This window comes from Protopterus annectens, chromosome 17.part0 (genome assembly GCF_019279795.1).
Source record: "Protopterus annectens isolate FY-2018-M chromosome 17.part0, PAN1.0, whole genome shotgun sequence".
Taxonomy (NCBI): Eukaryota; Metazoa; Chordata; order Ceratodontiformes; family Protopteridae; genus Protopterus; species Protopterus annectens.
The window spans coordinates 116,395,548-116,419,878 of record NC_056751.1 but is presented as its reverse complement, the minus strand read 5'-3'; the positions used below and the strand labels follow the sequence as shown (position 1 = coordinate 116,419,878).

Sequence of the window (24,331 nt, the reverse complement as noted above, 5' to 3'; positions counted from 1 at the left end):
AACCCTGCTCTCTCAGCAGGGGGACAGATCTTGCATCCGCAACTGCAAACCCTGAATCTTGCAGCTTGGCTTATTCCTTGAATTCTCCTCCAGTAACCAGCCTAAGCAAGCAGGTGCTAGACATCATTCTTGAAGCCTGAAGACCCAGTACAAGGAAATCCTATGCTGATAAGTGGAAAAGGTACTACTACTGGATTCAATGCTCCTGGATTCAATCTAAAGGAGAGGACACAACTCTGTATTCCCTGCCTCTAATCCTGGATTACTTAGCAAATCTACTCCACAGAGGCCTATCCTTCTTCTCCATTAAGATCTATGCCTCTGCCATTTCGGCTCATTACACTGAGCCACCTCTCTTATCTCGCCCTCTTATCAAACAGTTCCTGAGAGGGGTAAACAACTTAAGGCTGCCAAGGAGAGCACCCACCCCTGCTTGGGACCTTAACTTTGTACTGGAAAAGCTCACTCTTCCTCCCTTTGAGCCATCAGTGTTAGCAGATTTAAAATTCCTCTCTTGTAAAACAGCCTTGCTTCTGGCCATCACTTCAGCTAGAAGAGTGTCTGAGCTACAAGCATTGATGGCTGTGGAACCCTTCATGGTTTTCCTCAGGACTAACCCTTCCTTTATGCCTAAAGTGGCGTAAAGTGTGGCTCTCAACCAATCTATCCATTTGCAAGCTTTCTTCCCTAATCCTCAAAATAAAGGGGAAAGGATCCTGCACTCCTTGGACGTGCACAGACAGCTCAGATTCTACCTTGATAGGACTAAGCCCTTCAGGAAATCTGACCAGTTACTAGTCAGCTTTGCACCAGGGGCAGAAGGCAAGACCATTTCAAAACAGTTTCCAAATGTATAGCACACTGCATCAATTTTTGCTACAAGCACCATGGTAAACCAACCCCTCAGGGGGTCAGAACACCTACAACTAGGGCAAATTTTACCTCTACAGCATTCCTCAGGGGAGTCCCTACCATGGACATCCTGGAAGCTGCTACCTGGAGTTCTGTGCACACCTTCACCAAGCATTACCACCTCCCTATCTTTTCCAAATCCAGGGCGGGTTTTGCAACAGCAGTTCTGCAAGGCATACTAGCCAGCCCCCAACTCTTCTTGACTGCCTCCACCCTTCTTCAGCTTTGGGAATCTACCAAAGTGTGATGACTGCAACAGTGAAACACATAAAACCATAGTACAGTTGTGTACACTTATCATAAATGTAGATTTTCAAGTGTATTCACTGTTGCAGTCCTGATTTCCCTCCCTCCAGCCCCCTTGTCTCTCTCTCTCCACTCTGTCTATTACTCACCCCTTTCAGGGGTATTTGTATTTACTTTTACTGGTGGTGTTTTCCCCAGCATAACTTAGCTGCCTGTTTGGGGGGCTCCTGACATTTGGGGCAAGAAAAACTGATGTAATGGTGATGGCTGTCTGTTTTTATACCCCCCCGACGACCTGATGTAATTCCTGGAGCAACAGCAACCTACACAGAAATACTGAGTCTCTGGTATTCGGGCCGACTGAGGGCTATCTGCAGGCAAATAACCCAAGTGTGATAACTGCAACAGTGAATACACTCTAACATCTACATTTATGGTAAGTGTACACCACTGTATTTTATGCAACCAGCGTATTGTACATTTTTTATTTTTTATATTCTTCCCCCAACAGATTTGTTTGTTTTTCAATTGAATTGTACAGGTTATAGGTCACGTTAAAGGTGGGAAAAGTTTTGAAATTATTTATTGTGGCCTCATTTTTTATATCACAAAAACCTGGCATTTAACAGAGGTGTGTACACTTTTTCATATCCACTATACATCGCAGATTTCTCTGTACAAGGTTATTGAGCTGAAAAGTAAAAATACTTTTTACATCAAACTGAAAGAGATAATACATTATGAAGGCTCTGTCTTTCGAGACAGCTTCTTTCCGGGTCTACTAAAAATCAGTGCAGACAGTACTGTAGTTGTGGTACATGAAAATGAAGTAAGAGGGGATTCTGGATCCTCTGTTATAAGAGGAAGTAAGTTGGATATGTGGATGTGCTTACAGTACTTTGCTTCTGATATTTGCATGTTTTCACACTGTGGCAAAATGACTGCAAAGTAAGTCAGCTTATCTTCCTGGCAGCACAAGAATTGCAATTAGAGCCTCCAGATGTTCTTAGTGTTTCACTGTTGCAGTCATTGAGGGCAACCTGCCAGCAGATTACCCAAATGTAGTCAGCCTGAATTCCAAAGTCTTGGGTCCTGCATCAGCTGCTGTCACCCCTTCCCTGACGTCAGGTCATCAGGTGTATAAAACATGCAGCTGACACCATTTTCTTCAGTCTTTCTTGCCGTGCGGTGCCCGAAGCAGAAGCAGTTTGCAAGTGCCGGTTAGCCGACTCCTGAAATTTTTGTTTTCGTGTTTCAAAACCGAAGTCTCCAAACTAAAGCTTAGTACCCCATTGGGGAAACTTTTTTTCTTGCTTTTTACCGATGTCAGAAAAAGTTAATAATTGTATTAGTTGTGGGAAGCAAATACCTCATAAGGATTTCCATTTATGCTGTATTTCTTGCCTAGGCCATGATCACAACGTGCCTGGCTGTTTTGTGCTAGATTTAACCAACACACTAAGCGTCAGTATATTTTTGCATCCAAGTATTTTGGAAACAGATTTAGCTACCCAGAAATGTTGTCCGATAGCAATCCGACTACCGGAGTACATAAAAAACAAAGAAAAGGACAGAAAGGTAGTCGAGATCCAAAACAGACGACGAAGCTTCTCTTAAGCCAGTCGCTGGTTCGCCGGTACTCAGTGAGGTGCTTTCGCAGCCCCTGATACCCGCTACCTTCGAGTCGCAGGCCTTTACCGACACCCATGTGGAGTCCGGCATGCTGCAAGATACTCAAGGTATTGGACTGACGGATGTATCTCCCTCAGATGGGTCCGGAGCCACTGAGCAGGTGCCGGCTTCTGAGGGTGTATTCAGACCAACATTTCTATATCAAACCGACAAAAGCTGCAAAACCTTATAAAACAGATTATCAAAATGGTTGAAGACCTTATTACCTTTGTCAGGGCTACCCATCCCCCTCCAGAAGAGGCCTAGGCAAGACACTGACTGAATCTTCAGATCAGGTTTCTATTTCTTCTGATTCCTCTTCTGATCAGGAATCATCTTTACCTCCCTATGAGGATTCTGATGCTGAGGAGTCTATTTCATCTGCATCTCCTCCTGAGGATTATTCATTTGGAGAAACCTTGCATACTTTGAGGGAGCATTTTCACTGGGAGAGTCAAGACTTTCAGAATCAAAAAAAGAGGCTCAAGGATTTCCTTCTCCCTCAACACAAGCCTTTAGCCATTCCCCCTGTTTTAGACTTTGTGGATGATGTGTTTTCAGAGTCAAGCCTGACTCCTTAACTCCGGCTCCCAGTAAGCCTGACTGATATTACAGGGTCCCTGACTCTCATAAATTTTTTTTTAGGAAACCCTGCTGCTGATCCTGAAACTATTTCACAGGGTCCAAAGGGAGTTAAGGCCTCAACAGCAAAAAACCCTACCCCCTCCGACAGAGATTCAAGGGCACTGGACAGTTGGGGAAAAAGGTTTATACATCTGCAACCTTGGCATTCAGGGCCTTAAACTGTCAATTTCATATGCTTAAATACCAAAAACGTTATGGGATTTCTGAAGCAGAAAATGATTGATTTCTGAATGTGCAGAAAATAAGGAATTGCATGCAGCTGAACAAGTTGGAAAGCATAATTTGCAATGTGGTTTTGATTCTTTAGAGACCTCCTGCAGGGCCGCAGTTACTTGATCTGTGATTAGGAGGCATGCCTGGTTAAAGGAACAAAATTTGCATGATCATGTTAAAGCTAAATTGCTAGATGCACCTTTACAACATGATTCTCTGTTTGGTATTGAGGCAGAAGAGGTTTTAAAGAAAATGGAAGACAAAGCTAAGTCCATGCAAACTGTTAAAGATTTCTTACAAGTGCAGCCACCTAGATTCAGTAGACACTGGCCTACAAAAAATTGGTCCATTCCTGTGTCAGACAGAGCACAAAGGGGCAAATCCAGACACCCTAAGGGTTCCAGGTACCAGGCTCAAGACTCATACAGGTCAAAGCAATGGGGTGCATCCACCTCCAAATCTGGAGGAGATAAAAAAGTGCAAACCTACAGAAAGCAATCCCAATAACTTTCCTCTGCCTACACCAGGCACTTATCTATTGGCAGCACCCCTAGGGGAGAATTAGCACTTTTTGCTCAAAATTGGCAGTTAATAACCCAGGACAAGTGGGTACTAAACATCATATCACAAGGATACAGATTCCATTTCCACACTCTGCCAATGACAAGTGGTTGGCCAGATCTGCCAAAAAATCAATGGGCAGAGGCACAGAAACAGGTTACGTCCCTCATGGATATGGGGGACATTTAGACAGTACCAGAACAGGAAAAAGGACATGGATTTTACTCAAGACTCTTCTTGGTACCCAGAAAGGACAAGGCCTGGCGGCCAGTACACATACCTGGACATTCCAAAATTCAAAATGCTCACTTTGCAGCAGCTTCTGCCCATGCTGGGCAAGAATGCTTGGCTGGTGACTTTAGACCTATAAGAGGCATACCTGCATGTCCCAATAAGACAGTCGTGCAGAAAATACCTCCGATTCAAGGCTGGCGTAATGCATTACCAATTCTCTGCATTGCCCTTTGGCTTATCTACTGTACCCAGAATCTTCACAAAGTGCCTGGCACCAGTAATTGCATTTTGCAGACAAAGAAGTATTCAAATATATCCTTACTTGGACAACTGTCTCATTCAAGCAGTGAACAAGTACACTCTTCTACGACACCTGGCGTTTGTGAAAAGGCATCTAACATGCCTAGGATACACAATAAACGCAAAGAAATCACAACTGATACCCCTCAAAAGATAAATTCCTGGGTGCAAGCTTGAATACAACTGCCCAGATGGCTTACCTCATGCCAGACAAACAAAGGCAACTGACTACTTACTTCAAACTGATGGCAACAAAAACCCAGTCTTCTGCTAGACCAATTCTGCAGGCTCTGGGCTTCATGGCATCCTGCATCCTACTAATTCCATATGCAAGACTGCATATGAGGAAACTTCAATGGTACCTAAAAAGTTTATGGAGTCATCATTCACATAGTCTGGAAACTATGATTCCTCTCATTCCTTGCCTGCAATAGGAGTTTCTATGGTGGGCAAAGGCCTGTCACCAAAACATGGGACGGCCCTTCACTCTAACCCTTGCCAGCCACACCTTGACAACAGACGCATCAGATTATGCCTGGGGGGCCCACATGGCAGGAAGATGCATTCAGGGCATATGGGCACCAAATCAAATGCATCTACATATTAACCAGAAAGAGATGCTAGCTGTTCAGAATGCCCTAACAGCCTTCAAGGACTTACTTCATCCAGGACAACTACTGATGGATGGACAACACCACAGCCGTGTGGTATATAAGCAAGCAAGGGAGGGCACACTCATACCCCCTTTGCAGATTAGCCATGGCACTGTGGGACACAGCTTTGACCTACCAAATACATCGTCAAGCTCAATTCCTGCCAGGAAAACAGAACACTCTGGCAGACGATTTAAGCAGAAACCTTATGGATCCTCACGAGTGGAAACTAAATCCACAAGTCTTCCGCATGATAACAGAGAAATGGGGGAGCCCAGACATAGATCTATTTGCCTCTCCTCAAAGTTATCAACTGAAAAGATTCTGCACAAGGACTACACGCACAAGAACTTATCACAGACAAGCATGGAAAGTGGGTGCCCTATTCTTCAAGACAAGCATGGAAAGTGGGTGCCCTATTCTTCAGTTGGAAAAACCTATCAGTTTATGCCTTTCCTCCTCTGCCTCTTCTACCCAAGATCCTCCTAAAAGTCAGACAAGAGAAGCCATGATATTAATTGCCCCAGACTGGCCCCACCAATACTTGTACCCAATACTAAGAAACTTGTCTCAATACCCAGCTTGGACCTTGCCTCAAAAACCACAACTACTGTCCCAGCAAAACAATCAGATCTTGCACAATCAACTACAGACTCTGATCCTGGCAGCATGGCTAATCATATAATCATGCAAAAGACCCCCTCAGTAAAGCTGTGATGGATGTCATTTTGGAAGCCAGAAGGCCTAGTACTAGAAAATCTTATGCTGACAAATGGAAGAGATTCTGTGCTTGGAATCAAGCACAAGGAATTGATACAGCAAAACCACATGTTCCTCCGTTATTACAATACTTAACTGAGATGCTTGACAAAGGCCTATCTTTCTCATCAATCAAAATCCATGCCTCTGCCTTTTCATTTCATTACAATACAGAGCCACCAATTTTCTCATCCTTTATTAAAGCAGTATCTTAAGGAACCAAAAATTTAAGGCTTCCTAGAAGATCACCATTACCTGCATGGGACCTCAGTTAAGTTGGAAAAGCTCAACCTGCCTCCATTTGAACCAGCTGCTACCGCTGATGCAAAGTTCTTAGCATGGAAGACAGCTCTGCTGCTAGCAATTACTTCAGCAAGAAGAGTTTCAGAGCTACAGGCCCTCATGGCTATAGAGCCTTTTATCATTTTTTACCCAGACAGGGTGTCTCTTGAGGACAAATCCTACATTTATGCCTAAGGTCATTTCCAATGTGGCTCTTAACCAAACAATTCATCTGCCAACTTTTTATCCAAATCCACAGAACAAAGGATAGAGAATTCTGCATTCCTTGGACGTACACAGACAGCTAAGATTCTACTTGAGCAGGACTAAAGCTCTAAGAAAAACTGAGCAATTACTAGTGTCATATGCTGCAGGATCAGAAGGAAAGGCTATTTCAAAGCATCCAATTTCTAATTGGATAAGCCACTGCATCTGTTTCTGCTACTTATACCATGGCAAACCTGTGCCCAAGGGCATTGGGTCTCACTCGACCAGGGCTGCAGCTACTTCAGCAGCTTTTCTCAGAGGCGTACTAACCAAGGACATTCTAGAGGCTGCTACTTCTGTTTACACCTTTACAAAGCATTACCATTTGCCTCTCTACTCTAAGTCCAGGGCAGGCTTTGCCACTGCTGTGCTGCAGGGCCTTATAGCCTCACCTAATACTGTTTAGCTCCAGCCTCCCAACCGTAGCTTTGGGATTCTACCCAAATGTAATGACTACAACAGTGAAACATGAAGAACATAGTACAGTTGTGTACACTTACCATAAATGTAGATGTTCGAGTGTATTCACTGTTGCAGTCCAGGTTACCCTCCCGCCATCCCCCTGTCATTCTACAGTTTATCTTTCTTTCTCTATCTTCTACAACCTATGTGGTGTATTTGCTTGTAGATTAAGGTAAACTTTATATTGATGCATGTGTGTGTGTGTGTGTGTGTGTGTGTGTGTGTGTGTGTGTGTGTGTGTGTGTGTGTGTGTATATATATGTGTGTGTGTGTGTGTGTGTGTGTGTGTGTGTGTGTGTGTGTGTGTGTATGTATATATATATATATATATATGTATATATATATATATATATATATATATATATATATATGTATGTGTGTGTAATATATATATGTGTGTGTGTGTATGTATATATGTGTATATATATATATATATATATATATATATATATATATATATATATATATATATATATATATATATATATATATATATATATATATATATATATATATATATATATATATATATATAATATTGCTACCTTTTGGGGGGCAAGAAAAACTAAAGAAAATGGCGTTTGCTGCATGTTTTGTAACCCTGACGTCATGGAAGAGAAGACAGCAACCGACGCAGGACCCAAGACTTTGGAATTCAGGCCGACTGAGGGCAACCTGCCAGCAGATTACCCAAATGTAATGACTGCAACAGTGAATATACTCTAACATCTACATTTATGGTAAGTGTACACAACTGTACTTTTTTCTGCATAGATGAAAGGCAAGCAGGCATGGCAATTACAGCCTGCTATTTTATTTTAGAACTGCAGTAAAGAGTCTGACTCTCCTATTCGTTTTTGTTATTGTAATATTTCTATGGTTTGGCAGTTTTATATTTTTTCTGTGGTCATTTCACATAAACTTCACATACAGATTGACAATCTGTGCATTTGCCTGTCACATGCTGTCCTCTTGCCTCCCTATGGAGGCTTCAACCTTGAACTCAAGAAGGTCCATAACATCACTAAGCTGGTATGGGTAACGTGTACCATATGAATCCAGTTTCATTGCTATGAAACCAGCCTTTCCATTTGCAGTGAGGAAATCAGCTATGCAGAAATGGCTGGAGCAACACAACTAAGTTAGTAAGTACAAATGTTCTTTACTGTGGCAGTGACCTCTCCTAGAAGATCTGTTGGATCTGATGTGATGGATGGACTATCGTCTGTGTAAATGGTAGGACCACTGCCTGCAAGGCATTAAGCAGCTTAGCATATAAAACTATAAAATAGGCTACTGAATCCCTCCCTTTTATCCGTAACCCTCTGGATTACGTATTTGGCAAACAAGTTTATACATCCTTCACATTCATTTGAGACCTGTAAGTTGTCTTTTCATTTGCCTAGGTTTCAGTGAAAGCAGGCAAATGAGATGCAACAGTTGTTGGACCATTTTCCAGAAGGATCAGAGAGACAGAAGTTGCCATTTCAGTTGACAGTAGTCTTTTCCATATTGAAGTTCACCATGAGGCTGTCCTAGAATTTTGAGGGTTTGTCCCTCGTGCTGGCATTGGTATGCAGAGGTGCAACTGATAGCATGATCCATCAAGGCAACCTTTTTGAATTATCCTTTGGGGGTCCTGCACTGTTTTGGACCTAATTTCTAAACAAACCTAGATGATATGGAAAAGGAAGTTAAAGCCTTCAGTATTTTTGATGTGAAATATTGACTCTTCAGAAATCACCTTCTTAAGGATGCAATGGAATCTGCCTTAGATTTAAGCTTGACCAACAATAACAAACTCCAAAGGTTTGAAAGGAACGACAACTTTTGTGGTAACTTTTTTCCTAAAGGTCACCTAGCCAAGTGTAGGAGTATTAACAGGAGAATTGCAGTCCTCCTGGAGGACAGCGGCTGCAAAATACCAGGGGACATTGTTGCAGAATTTCTTTGAAGTTGTCTGTCTGTCCCACTCTGGAGGCAGTCTTTGGTCTTTTCCTTTACTTTCTTGCATGGCTGGCAATCGCACAGGGCTGTTTGTATATGGGCAGTGATATCTTGAGGGTACTTGATGCCAATTTCTTCCTCATCTCTGCCCCATTCTTCTTGCCAGATGGTCCCACCCCATCAGAAAAGGGCGATCTTGAACCTGAACCATCCAAGAGTTTGCTGCAAGTCGTGTAAGGTTAGGGCACTATTCATTTGTAATCTACCAAAGAAAGTGAAGGTCTTCAGGTACTTTCTGTCTGCCAGAATGAGACTGGATTTTGGAGAAGGGCATCATGAATTGAACTCATTTATTTAGGTTATTTATTTAGTTAGTTAGTTATTTTTAAAGATGTGGCATGGACTCAAACAAATGTGCAAAACTGCAACCAAGTAAAAGTCCTATTAATCAAGTGTTGCACCGTATACATAAGTTGTTGGTAGGAAAAATACATTTTCAAAAACATGTAATGCAGGTCACTTCTGGTATATATGAAGACCAAATGGTTGCTTTTGTTTTTTTAGCATGGAATGAAAATGGCCTTTCAGGCATAGAAAAGAGGGAACTTGTATTAAGAAATGTAGGGTATTGTCAAATTACAGGAAACTCATTTGGATAGAAATCAACATACGCGTTTGATTTATTTCATTAAGGATATTCAGCAGAATATGGGAGACAAAGGAAAGTGGGTGTTTTATATTGAAAAGTGCTTCAGTTGTGGCAGAAGAAGAAAAGACACTAATAGAAGGTTGGTCAGTGAGGGGACACTAGCAAGGAACAATGTTTTATTTTATGTGCATGTATATTCCTCCTAAAACTGCGGTTATGGAGCTGAAAAGTTTTCAGCAGATCATTTTATTTCTAGGTGTGACTAGAATATAGTTTGTAGCTTTGAAGCTGTATCTGAGGCCCTAGTAGGGAAACTGTAATTACAAAATGCAGATTTTTAAAGAAGTATAAAAGTATTGGGTAAGGAGGATGTTATTTCAGGAGCAGTAACTGTATCTTGCTATGCCCCTGTAAGAGTTAAGGTAAGGAAATGAGGAGGTAAAATGTGGGGAAATGCCAAAGTCTTTCCATAGGCTCCTTCAATTCATGTACAGCTATAGCTGCATATGACCTGCATGAATTCTCTGCTCTGTGTGCCTCACAATCATGTCCTTGCTGCTTGTTCTGCCACCACTATCCTTTCTGCTGTACTGTCAACCTTGTCATTTGGCAAAATAATCTGTATACCCTATGTGTAATAGTCTGAATCCATATTACCAGCATCTCTATTAGAAACAGTAGTGTATGTAGCTCCACAAGTTCTCCCCAGAAATGAGTCATCAGCTGGCTCTGTTTTACCCATCTTCTGTATTAGTATGTTCTTGTTATTAATATTAATAACATTAATATTTTGTCTACATTTGCAACAATCCTTTTTTTACTCCATTGTACTCACCTGCTGAAATTGTGGCCTGTTATTTCTCATCTTGGATTTCTGTGTTTACAATTCTGCTTCTTGCAGCCTCTGTGGCGCCATCTAGCGAGAGAAGAGGAATTTCCTTTGTGCCCTTTTAATGTGAGTACCACTTTGGGTCTTGCCTGAAAATAGGCCATTGGCTTAGTAGGGTTAACACATTTAACAGAGAAATAGATATAATAGTAGGACTATTTTGTCTGGAATTTCCTCATCTTTCTGTATGGGCCTAAGCTCTTTGTAAGTTTACCAAAATGGAGAAAGTCCAGAGCCTTTCTAATGACTAAGGTGAGTTAAAATTAACACAGTGGTCCTAATCCCCCAAAGTCAGGCCCAATGAATTTACCATACAGTCTTAGATGCTTATAACAGTGTTGCCAGGTTATCGTCTGTCCCCTTTCTAGATAGAGATCCATGTGCCTTGTATGCCTTAACACTTCATAGATCAGCACTGGTTTTACCTTGCTCATTCAGATTTTCAGACAGCTCTCCCTTGTGTGCCAGCACAGCAGTTACCTAATCCTGGTTGTACCTTATCCTACCTAGACACCACAGACCACAACAATTGCAGTATCATGTTATGTTTCTATCCATGGGTAATACACACACGAGCTTCAAACCCAGGTGACTGTTCCTTTAACCCCAGATATGGCAGCCCTCTCTAGACCTTATAATGGCTGAGAAAGTGCAAACTTAAACTTATCTGCATCAACAAGTTTGAGCCAACCAGCAGTACAAACTCCATTACTTGTTCCCACTGCTAGCAGACTGAATAGTTCTGAGCATGACTCCCTCCCAAGAGCTGCAGAGAGATAGTGGAAGATTTAGACAAGGATGAGGAAAGGAACTCGACTCTGCCTTCCCCAGGTGATAACAGAATTAGTGACATTTTGCATGTGATTCTGTGCAGAGGGGCAGAGATTATGCAACACATTTCTTTACCACAGACAAAATGCAAAGACACTTGCCGGATTATCAGCAGTCCAGCTGTATGGTACTTGTAGACATCCTAAAGAATGCAGCCATTATGTGGTAACCATAAAACAAGTGGTCCTAGTCCGAGAAGGGCTGAAAAGAAAATCCGACATAGAGTGTAGCTCATGGCCTTAAGATCCTGAAACCTAACATTGTTAAATCGGTGGCATTACTGAAGCATAACCTCATGTCTCAAGCACCAGCAGTCCTTATTCAAATAAGGAATCCCATAAGTGGTGCAGTAACTAGAATGAGATCCTGGAACCTGACATTAAGTCAGTGGCAACAAAGAAGCATGACCTTATTCTTCAAGCAGCAGTAGTTCATCCTTCACTTACGAAATCCAGAGTGATTGTTTGCTGCTAAGGAATTCTGAGTGATCACATTGGAAGCAGGTGTTTGGCTTCTAAGGAATACGGAGTGATAACATTGGAAGTGAGTGTTCATGCCCTTCATCACTGTGAGGTCACTGAACTATATGACACAATGTTATTTCTAGCCTGACTTCACTACATTCAGCAGTTTCTCAGCTAGACTGTAACCTTCATTGATGCAGTCTTTAGGGGACCTTTCCTTTCCAGGCCTGAGACTAATGAACATCTGAAGGGGATGCAAAAGGGCAAACCCTTTTTTAGCTTCAAGGATCAACTTTCACAGTCTCTGTACACTTCTTTAGGATGCAAACGAGTCTGTGTTGACCTTGGTCTCAATGCATCCTGCAGCTTCAGACATTGCAACATGTCAGGAGGAAAAGTTTTCTCAGCTTTCAGTTGAATTTTAGGCCCATTAGTCAAAGGTAGTAGATTGCAGTTGGTAATACCCCCCCCCCCTCAAAGAGCAAAGTGGATCCCAGAATGTTTGACTCCTTACCTGCCACCACAAAGAAGCAGACTGTGTTTGAATTTTCAACAGTGGATATGTGTCACAAGATATGGGTGACTCTGGTAGTTCAGCATGGATACACCATCAACATTTTGGTGACATTAGGCCACCAAGTCCATCCATGACTGTTATCAGAAGAAACTGGCAAGGAATGTGACAGAGATTCACTGACAAAAGAGCATCCAACAGGTCCCACAAAGTGAGACCTTATATTTTTGTCTAGAGTTTTAAGCATCGTAGAGAATACTGGAGTGGTCTCTCTTTGCATGTTAGAGGCCTGAGTTCCCATTCCGAGAGAGTCCTTAATGATTCCTCTTGGGTAGGTATGGGAGGACCGGTAACAGTGGACTATACTTGCTATTGGATCTTCATGATACCTGGTACTGTACCAGAATAACCAGACAGTCCAGGAGATTTGATTCCACTTTGGAGCCAGTCACTGCTAATTCCAGACAGTACCATTCTGAATCGCCACATTCCTTGGTCTTCATCACACGCATATCCACTATTACAGTACATATTGTAGCAGTCTTCTGGTTGTCCCACAGAATTTCAAGAATACGTGGACTCCTAGAATAAGGAGTGCAGCAAGCAAAGCATAACCAGAAATGTGGGAAAAATCATAGCTCACACAACAGATTACCTTCATCACCCTTTCTTTTACAGCCTTCCTTTATTTAGAGAGGAGGAACAGCATTTTATACACCACACCACTTCACTCCATGTGTAGATGTACCAGCATGTAGTACATTGGGTGCTGAAACATGCAGACAGTTGCTGCCATGAGACGCAGCTTCCTGGCAGGACATGCTGTGCTGAAACATGCAGACAGTTGCTGCCATGAGACACCACTTCCTGGCAGGACATGCTGTGTAAACAATGGTTCCAACATACCACCCCCCCCCCCCCCAGACCCAGTAACAAGTCAAATTATTTGCTTACAAATACCATTTTTCTTGAAGGATATAATCACCCAGTGTGCCGCACCAGGGTCACAATGAATACCAATGCATCTGTCATAGGGTGTGGAATGGATGCTTTAACAGTCTAAAATGGACTGAGAACATGTTCCAAGAAGGAAACAACCTTTCATATAAATGTTTGGGAGAAGAGTGAAGTCCTTGTGATATGGAAGCACTTGAGTCCTTACCAGTGGAAGCCATAGCAGCACAGTCTGAACGTATAATATTGGTGTGATTTATATCAACAGACCAGGTCCTTATTCCTGTCTGTTTTGCAGGGAGTTCTTTAAGTATGGCACTGGACTATTTGGTCCCACAGATTTTTAATGGTGACCAACATTTTAGGTTAGCCAGTTCCCTGACGATACATATTGAGTTGGTGCATCCTGCTAGCATGGAACCCCTATGTTTCATCAAACTTAAATTTCTCCAAACCTTCAGTAAGATGAAAAAACTCTGTCAAAGCCTCAGCTTGAAGAAAAAAAAAAAAAACATTTTGTAGGTGTACTTGGCTTGCATGCACTTTTCCCCGCCCTCCTTATTTTTGCCAAGTCCACAATCCTGTGAAAGTAAGGGAAAGTCTCACAAGTTGAATCACTGCTGGAGCTTAAATAAAAACTGCATTGGCAATGATGTCTTCTGGTGATCGGCAGTCATTAAGTTCAGCATTAGGGAACTGAACTTAGGTTTATGCTTGTCCATTGTACACTCTGACAAAGTGTAGGTTACTTCCTCAGAAGAGGTCTGAACTTGTATGACAAACTGTATGTATCAAAACTGTGACCTCTCTTTGTCTAACCAGTGTCGAATGTAATTATTATTCTGTAATTCAACCACCAAGGAGAAAACAATGAGCAGCTCGAGGACTAGCATACGTTTCCTGTCCTACTGCTGCTAATGGAATGTATTACTAAGGCCAGTCAGCCACTGGTAAGTGTAACACTGCTGGCATCCTACTGGACATCACACCCTTGGTTCTACCTTTTCTGTCCATTTCACCTGGACAGATCATAGAGGTTGTGACTGGAGAAAAGATCTTAACCATTGAAGAAACCTGATATCAAGTCACTACAACTTTCTGCATGGCTGTTCACTTCCAGTTCACTAGTATATTGGGAACAGTGGTAGTCATCCTGGTTTGTCTTGCAAAAACAAGTGCCAAGTATTTTCCAGCTAGGATTCTCAGCACAACTAAGGGTCTGTATTGTAATATGGTTCTGCAGATGCTCCTGTACTTGGCAGAGCTGTACATCTCTGGCTCAAGCCATTCCACCATTTTAAGGTTCACATAGCACCAATTAATAATGACTTTAGAGACCAGTAAAAAAATGGTGATAAAATGACAGAGCATCTAAGATCTTCTTTATGGGCATGTTTTTTAACACATTTCTACCATGGGACCTCCATGCACTGAAGAACCACATTTCAAGTCTGCATCCACCACCCTTAAAATCTTGTAATAAAAAATACTTCTGATAGTGCATCCTTCCTCAGCTACTCAGACAAGGACATCTACACACACACACACACACACACACACACACACACACACACACACACACACACATTTCCTTACTGAACCAGTTTATTGACTTTTGTAGCAATGTAATTAACCAGAACTTCTTGGATGTGTGTGCTGGAAAGAGTTAACTTTGTAATCCCTTGAAGGAAAATGAGTACAGCATTTTGCCTTTCATTTCCTTTTGAATCAAAATAAAAGGAGTACAATCCAGCTGCTGATAGATGCTTATTTGGAATTTGATCATTGTTTGTGTTGCTGTAAGATCAAGTGAAAGCATGCTGCATTGTTGTCTGTTGGCAATGCTTGTGCCCAGTGTGGGAAGCATGACTTTTGAGCTTGTGTTCCCTATTGGTTCTTGTGGTGAATGACGTACTGTAATGCATGTCAAGAGCCCGCCCATCTGCAGGATCTCTCCTTTTAAGAGGAGAGTAACATTTGCCTTCCAACTCAGGATTCTGAAAGCCCTTTGATGCTACGCAGCCTTGCTAGCGCTTAAGGTAATTCTGTTCATCTCCACCAGAACGCAGAGTTTGTTATACATTAAGGCAATTTGAAATGGCTGTATTAGAAGGCAGAATTATTTGAATATTCACAGTGACCGCTCATGTAAGTGGGAGTGCATTTGCTGTGCATCAAAGTTAACCTTTATTTGCTGTGCAGTGGAGAGCTGCTTTAATATGTAACTGGTTTGCTTGTGTTGTGAAGAGAACGGAAATCCCTTGAGAAAAGTTTCCTGTCAGCTAGCTGTTCCCTGCAGGACTTGGACATTTTTCAGAATGGTGTGCAAGTTGTACATTTTCTGTATGTATTTGTTGAAATTAATGACAGATTTTAACTAGTACATTTCATTTTTTTCTTTTTTCTGTTGTACTATGTACTAGTTTATTTGCTATAAATTGAACAGTACAGAAATCTTAATTTGAATGCATGTCTTTACTGTCTTTAAATGACTTAGAATAGTTTAGTGACGTTTGGAAATGGGAGGTGCCTTTTATTATTAATTTTTTTTTCATTCAATTTGACTTTGCACTGTGAAACGTACTGACATACACAGCTGTCTAATATTAGAAAACACTTTCTGCTTTGCTAAACTTTTAGGCTGTCATGTTTTATTGATTGATTGCTTACACATGTAGCAGTTAGGCAACGGCAATTTCTGGTGAAGTAGTAAACACACCTGATGTTCCACAGCAGAGCTCTTTGGATAGACTGACTTGTAATGAGATGGAATAAAATACTTTGGTGTGCGCTGTAAACAGCGGTATGCATGCCTCCACAGCTCTGTGGAAAAATTTGAATTGGCTTCAGCCATTTTCTCTCGCATGTTCCCTAATTGCAAACTGAATGACCCTAAACAAGTTGCTGAAAGTTATTTAATTTCTTTTGCACCCAGGGCTTTAAGATAGTGCTGATGCTTCTTATGGGATGGCATAATCACCATATTCCTAGAGAAAGCTTGACTTGTGATAGTTCAGAGGAAACCTGCAAGTAGGAAAGGAGCCCTGTGTGTATTGTTTAAAATTGTGATGACGTTTTTGTTGGTTTGCAGCTTAGTATAGTGTTGATGCTGACAACAGTGATAGAAAATAGTTTTTTTAGCTTCATTTTTCAGTAGGTTTGAAACAGAATTAAGGGGAAAGGGCAATGTTTTAGCACATTTACATGCAGAAAGGCTTGTTTAGTTTTAAGTACTCGTCTCTGCCCCTCTCTGAAGTGCTGTGTACACATTAAGCATTTGGCTGCTGGCTTGCATTGAGCTGTATACACAGACGCATGTAGACGTGCTTTTGGGTTATTTGCACGGCAGCATGTTGGATATCTGCTGCAGTGTGCCATTTTCCTTTATTGTGGAAATCATGGGTGCCTTTTAACCTAGTGAGTCATCTGTAATCCTTGAGTAGTTAATGTGCCAAGGAAAGTTTTCTAATTTGCTCAAGTGACATGACAGAATGGATGTCCCCCTCCCTGTTTGGAAGTGACTTATTCTCGCAGCAAATCTGGCTGTGTCTGCCTATTGTTTGTACTTTCACAGATGTATTTCTAAGTATATCTAGCTCAGTTCATTTGCATGTGGGTAAGTTCGTAATAAGATGGGATAAGAAGTGGACTTAATTTCCTTTATCTAAACATTTGTTAGACTTCAGGACTCCCTGATTCATGTATTTTAGGTGGTGTAATTGTCTTAATATCTTGGTGGTTCAGTTGAATTGTCTAGCTTCTAATAAAATAAATCCAATCTATTTTTTTCTTCCTTTGTAGGTGAGGGACATCATATCATTGACGTCTTGGGAATAAAATATGGAATGTGTTACACTGTCATCGGAACACAACAAAACAAGCTTTATTGACAGGACTCTGAAGACCATCAGTTAGCAGTTTCCTCTTGGACTCAACCCAGCACTTTACAGAGAAAATACCCCACTGTTTACATAAAGGCTTCCCTGTGGGGTTGTTTTTTTTCTTAAATTTTACTAATTTTATTATAGATTTGTAACTCTTGCAGTTATTTAAGGAAAACCTCCATTATGGTGCTGGATCAGTATTTGTGGATGGTAATTGTAGGCTTTATAATAGCCTTTGTGTTGGCATTTTCTGTTGGTGCAAATGACGTGGCCAACTCCTTTGGTACTGCTGTAGGATCTGGGGTTGTAACATTACGCCAGGCCTGTATCTTGGCTTCAATCTTTGAAACGCTTGGTTCAGTGTTGCTTGGAGCAAAAGTTGGAGAAACCATTCGGAAAGGGATCATTGACGTCAACCTCTATAATGAGACTGTGGATTTACTTATGGCCGGCGAGGTCAGCGCAATGGTTGGTAAGTAATCAGCTTTGTTTATGGAATGAATGCCTTCTTAAAAGGTGGCAAACTTCAGAATTAATCACTTCAGACACGTAGTCTGTAATGCTTGTAGGCCATTTATCATGTATGTTAATGTTTGTTTATCTAATTAGTTGCGGTTCAGTTCTTGATGGGTTATAGAATGTGTTTCTTTGGGGAAATTTGTACCCGATAGCTTACATTGCATAACATTTTACTAGTTTACTAGCTTTTTTTAGTTTTAATTTATTTGGTTACACTGGGCTCACAAGATGGGTTTTATTCTGGGGAGGCCAGGCCATTGTATACCTACTGCAGAGAATGAACATGAGTAACAATAATTTGACAACAGTGTAGAGCAGAGCTATGACAGTAGAACAAACTGACTGTACAGTAGTAGGTGGGCAGATGAGCAGTAAAGGTAGGGACTGATTGCTAAGTACAAGTATCTTACACTGAATACCAAACTGTAGTATCAAACAGATACACTGTGAGAGCAGTAGATAAATATGTGCTGTAGGAGAAGTAATAAAGCCACTGGCCTTAGTATAAAATAAGGCAAAGTTATCAAATAAATTTCAGGCCTAGGTGGGGGTGGGTGGGTGTGTGTTATACCCGACTGTAGGTTGGGGACATAAAGTTACCAAGTTATGCACATTTTACAGTGCTTGTAATAGTTGGTAACAAATTAAAAAGCCCAAGTTCCACTCTGAATGTCTTTGTTAGCTGACTTCCCAGGATAGGTTGTCAGCGACTCTGAAGTGAATATTGGGATCATGCCAGTATTGAATTTGGATGAATATTGGGATCATGCCAGTATTGAATATGGATGGATGGAAATTGGCAAGTTCCTGGAACATTGAACCAGTAATACTGATGCCTGGATCAGTCCATTATCCTGCAAAATGAGTTGCAGTTTACTGTCTACACTTTATGGTACCAGATGGATGTACTCCGAAAACAGCAGTTGTTTTGGAGACCTAACGTGAGAGATGTGGCAACACAGCAGTCCTTGTAGAGAAAGGTCAGTATGGTCACCATAAATACAGATACATACAGCTCAGTAAAACTGAGAAGGGATAAAGTATTATGTCAAATTTTTGAGACAGTCTAGTGTTATGATATAATCTGGTGAATGAATAATTATAGCATGACTGGTTTACAGCAATGTGTCTGCTTAGTTTACCAGTTTTCAGTGGCCCATGATCCTAATTCCAGATGTTAAGTAACTATTACAATGGTGACATGCAACAGCTACCTTTTGGCTAGAATGAATCCTGTTGATAGCTTAAGAAAACCCTGTCCTTTTTCACTCCAGATCTGTTTTTCACCACCTATAAAGTGTACTTCAGATGACCATGTCCTGGCCTGTTCCCATAGCTCTCAACCTCTTGGCACAAAAAATCTGGACAAAGCCAAAAATAATGGGGGGACAAAGGTTAAAAGGTAGGAAGAAATTTTAAAGATTGCTCTTATAAACTTAGAAAGTTGCTAGAATAAAAGGTAGTGTGTTACCATGCATTTTCTGAAAGATATGAAGTTTGAAACTCAAATGCCTCATTATTTAGTGAAGTCTGTCCTCATTGATTTGCCAAAAAAATCACAAGTTTTATGAGGAACGGATCAAAAATATGAGGTAAAAATCTGGACAGTTGAGAGGTATGTCTGCTCCTGACCTTGGTAACTCTATTTCCTTTGTCAGCTCTTACCCCCTACCCCTTATAACCTGTACCCCCTTCTACACAACACTTTTCTACTGCTCCTCCTCAGTTTCCTTCCTACCTTGATCCCCACGTCACATTTCAATTTCTTTCTCCCCTTCCCAGTTTATCCACCTCCTTCATATACTCCACCACTGTCTTATGGCCAGGTTCTAGGTCACTAAGTGCTCTTACCCCCACTATCTTTGACTCATCGCTATACATGGTCTCTCTCCCGCTTCAAGTTTTAACTGCTCACTGTCTACATTTTATTTTTCTGAACAGTTGTAATGTAACCCATCTTGCATCTGTCTTAAGTCATAATTAAATGTCTTCTTGTCACATGTATCGCACAGGAACTGTTGCAAACTAAATATTTTTTAGTAGGAAGTTAATGCTGTGTAAAGTCACCACAGAAGAAAATACTTGTACTGTCTTTGTATAGTATCACTACTGAACATGTGCAAGATGTGTAGATGTAGTCTATGTAACGTAACTTTGTTTAAAAAAAAAAAAAAAATGTTTTGTCATGAGTATCTTAAATGTATCTGCTGGAGCTTTCCTCCCTGTGCCTCCTCTGAAAGTGGGTTTTGCCTGGTTTGACTTTCTCGGTCAACAAAGGCCTTTTATGTTCTTATATCCTATGTTCTTGGGATGATATATTTTGTGATGCACTTCTCAAAGGTCTTTGTAATTTGGTTGTGTATAATTTTTGTTTCAACTTCCTGACCTATTTAATTTTTTTTAATTATTCTACCACAGTGAGGTGGTGCTTGACTTGCATTGCAGATTGTTGGTTTTGTTCTTCATGTCTAGCTGGTTCTGAGTGTGTGAAAACAGTTAAGGTGTGTAGTGCATGACACTTTGAAAACGTTTTCTTGACTTTTAGATTGGGGGGTCAATGTAATTGGCTATCTGTTCTCTGACAATGGACTAACAACTAAGAAATAGGGAAAAAAGTCAAGGAAAATATGTGAAGGATGTTTTTTGAATGCGATGTACTATTAAGGAGCATGCGTCTTCACATAGTCTTATCAGACTGCAGGTCATGAAGTCTCTAAGTGCTACATACTGTTTTACATGTCTCTGCCTGACTTTTATCAGGGTTGTTTTTTATACAGCATTTTGCATGCCTGTCTTCAGGTTACAGATGTTACAGTCAGTCAGAACTGGAGCAGGCAGTGACCAAATAAATTCATGTGCTCATTCCTCTTGCAGAATGTGCGAGTCTGGCATGATTTGTGATGGGAAGGGTGTTAGCAGGTGTGGATTGTCAGTGTTTCAGCATTTGGGAAAATTGTAGCTTTAATTTCTCCTGTTGCTGCTCTACCTTCCCAACTGAGGTTTGAAATGTATCCTGTATGTCATAAGGATCATTGTTGCAGGGTTTGTTTGTCTGAGTGCTCCCCTGCCATTTTTATTTTGATGTTCAGAATGCTTGCTGTCTATCCTAAGGATTATTGCTGCAGGATTTACTTAGTCAGTGTTACAGTATGCATAGTTGGGTTAAGGTTGTGCACTGTAGTTCCTGTAGTAGAGGGTTTGGTTCCCTCAGCCTTTGTCTGCTTACTCTGTGACATTCAGCAAGTCACTTCACCAGGCGTTGCTCCCAGGTCACTCCTGAAAAGGGGGGTTTGTGTCCAGTGGGCTTACCTAGTTAACAAATGGGTATTAGATGGACGATAGTTCTCATACTTGTTTTTCTTTTATTTATTTATTTTTTAACAAACATATCTTTCTGCTATGTAATTAACATTGTCAATGTCTGTTTTTCAAAATACACATTTATTTTTCACTTACAAAGCATTTTCTCAAATTTTGAATGCAACAACATGTGTCATTCAAATAATGTGGTTTCTTTCCATGACATTTGTATAATTCTGTGTTTCTTGACTGCACTTCTAGCTGTTTAGATATATTATGGAGGGAAATTGAATGGCAGTCAGCTATCTTTTACTTGATCTGACTGTGCTTTTCGTAGCTGCGACAAAAGCTAGATGCATCATTTATTGCTCAAATCTTTTACAAGTACCCAGATGTTCTTCGTGTTTCACTGTTAGTCATCATAGTTTCGCCGAAAGCAGATCTTCCGAAAAAATGTAAAGCTAAAGACAGAGATGGACCGCACAGGTCCAAACCTACCGACGGCGCTTCTGCTAAGCTAGTCGTCAGTTCTCTGGTCCTCAGTGAGGCGCTTTCACAGCCCCTGATGCCCACTTCTGTGAATTCGCAGGCTGCTACCGAGACCCTTTGAGTACGGTATGCCACAGAGCTCTTTGACTAAGGATCATGCGGTCGTTTCTACCTTGGATGGGTCCGGAGCCGCTGAGCAGGCACCGGCTTTCAAGGAAGTCATTCATACTACTGATTCTCAACACAAACAGTCTTCTTTCGTGATTACCGTTCTTTCGAAAACTGCCGCGTTTCTTAGGCCCAGGGTACGAACCACATCCAAGAAACTGATGACCCACTCTCTTGCACCTGCTTCCTTGCCTCAGTCTCAAATGCTTAAAATGGCAGAAGACCTTATGATGATTAGGGGAAGCCAAGCTACCCCCTCCGAAAGGAAAAGAGATCTGTCCCCTGTAGTTTTGTCTGAACAAGTCAGATGACTCTGATGCTTCTGAATATGAAGTCATGCAACCCCTCTCTACTTGTGATGATTCTGATGCAGAGGATTCCATCCCTTCAGCCTCTCCCCAGAGGATTTTTCTTTTAGGTAAAACCCTGCATACCTTAAGGGAGCATTTCCAATGGGAAAGTCAAGACTACCCTCCGTCTAAAATGAGACTCTGGGAATTCCTAGGTCTTCCACAGCACAGACCCTTGGCCATCCCCCCCCCCAGTCCTGGATGTTGTGCAAGATGTTTTTCTGGAATCCACTTCGACTCCTGACATCCTACCTCCTGCACCCAGAAAACAAGACCGGTACTGGAGAGTCCCTGACTCGCACAAATTTCTTTGTAAAAATCCAACTGCTGACAATCCCACCCCCTCAGATAGGGATTCCCGAACACTAGACAGATGGGGTAAAAAGTAGACACCTCTGCTACTCTTGCTATCAGGGCACTAAATTTTCAGTTCCATATGCTAAAATTTCAGCAACATACTCTGCAACTCCTCAACCAAAAAATTTCTTCCTTTCCTGCTTGGGCAGAATCTAAAGAATTACAAGAGTTAATGCATTCTGCAAGTCAAGTAACTAAACAAACCTTGCACTGTAGTTTTGACACCCTAGAAGTTTCTTGCAGGGCAGCATTGGAATTCGAGGACTGTAAGCGAAAATATGATTGCAACAGTGAATACACTCTAACATCTGTATTTATGGTAAGTAAACACAACTGTACTTTTTGATGCCGGGAATATGCCACACACTCTTACTGCCAGTTAGCCTCTTTATTCATAAACAATTTTGATTACTTTTTTTGATTACTCTTGCCTAACTCTGTGCTCTTGATAAGTTCCTAACCTGCCTCCCAGAATCCCCCCGTCGGCACAGTTGGCACTTTTGCCCATCCCGTTGCCAAATGACAACACTGTGTTGAAACTCCGGCCAAGGAGAGTAATGTGTTCTCAAAACATAACCTTACTCCACTTGTTTATTTTATTCAGTTTTGGGGTGTGTATAGCCTGTGTCCAAGTCTGTTGTGTTTTTTTCCATTTGGAAGTTTAGAGTTGAACCATGATGGCAGGGCCATATTTAATGCACAGATTATTTTCATGCATACCCTAACTTTGTTATGACCAGTCTGTATCGTATTCCTGCTTTGACCTTTTCACTCCTCCTCCTCCCCTCGGATTAGCCAGCAGATAATAAGGAAATGTAATATTACTTGTGTATATCTTGACAGGGATATCTTTTCTGGTCGATAAAGCACAATTAGTGTGACTAGTCTGGTAGACTTATTTTATTGTACACAAAAGTCTCTGTCTCTAAACATCACTTTCCATATGTAGTGACGTGTCCATCATGATGGGCAACTGCAATCCTTGGGTAGTAATGGCCATCTACAGAATTTTTACTCCATTGCTGACTACTTGAGTTCTCATCTTTTCATGCTGCCACTTTCTTATTTTAAGACCTTTTGCTTTATTCCTTTATAATCTAAGTTAAATATTTAAAACATTTGTATTACATAGCAAGGTTGTGGAGGTGGACTGTCATACCCCACCAGTTTGTAGTTGCCACATATTTTCCAGGTAGTCTTTATTTAATTTGTTTTTGTTTTAGGCCAGACGGAGCCACTGCCTCTTTAATGCTTCAAAAGTGGTTACTCAGTTTGGCAATTGCTAGTGCATTGCTCTCTGAAATAGTGATTCCTGTGGTGCAGTCTATTTGCATCTACAGCCAGGGACAAGTGGGGCAGATTTTCCTCTCCAGTCTTCCATCCAGTGGACTGAGCAGGGATACATTAGTCCAGGATTGGCTTCAGAGTTTGTTTATGCTTTTATCCCATTTCCTGTGATGACAAAGTTGACAATGATTGCAAAGTCCTTCTACTTGCATCCTTATGACCAAATGGGTATGGCCACCACTCTTGATGTTTTTAAGTGGATACTGTGTTTCACCCTTCAAGGAGACCACCTGAACTTGGGAGTGTTTTAAGATGAACAGCTTGGCTACTCCCTTTTCACATGTAACCAGAGATCAAGGATTTTTGAGTGGGATTGTGGCTGTTCTGTCATTCGAGAAGCACTCCAATCAAAATATGTGCAAAGACAAATGCAAGAGGTTTTCTGTCTGGGCTACATGGCACAATATTGACCTGTCTCTAAAGTCCTACAGTTCTTACTGGAGACTTTAACATGGAGCTGAGTT

General features: G+C 41.3%; 1 protein-coding gene across 6 annotated transcripts in view; it reads left to right on the top strand.

The window, feature by feature from the left end:
• The window catches only part of SLC20A2 (solute carrier family 20 member 2), a 717,641-nt gene that overhangs the window by 85,246 nt on the left and 608,064 nt on the right, over positions 1-24,331 (top strand). For 3 of the 6 annotated variants that reach the window (XM_044059039.1, XM_044059042.1, XM_044059044.1), the window contains exon 2: positions 17,255-17,809. In XM_044059039.1, the coding sequence (XP_043914974.1) occupies positions 17,521-17,809 (289 nt within the window). In that variant the 5' untranslated portion in view covers positions 17,255-17,520. Of the gene's footprint in view, positions 1-15,421; positions 15,602-15,740; positions 15,797-17,254; positions 17,810-24,331 lie in introns of those variants that run through there. The other 3 variants (XM_044059040.1, XM_044059041.1, XM_044059043.1) reach the window with 3 other exon arrangements.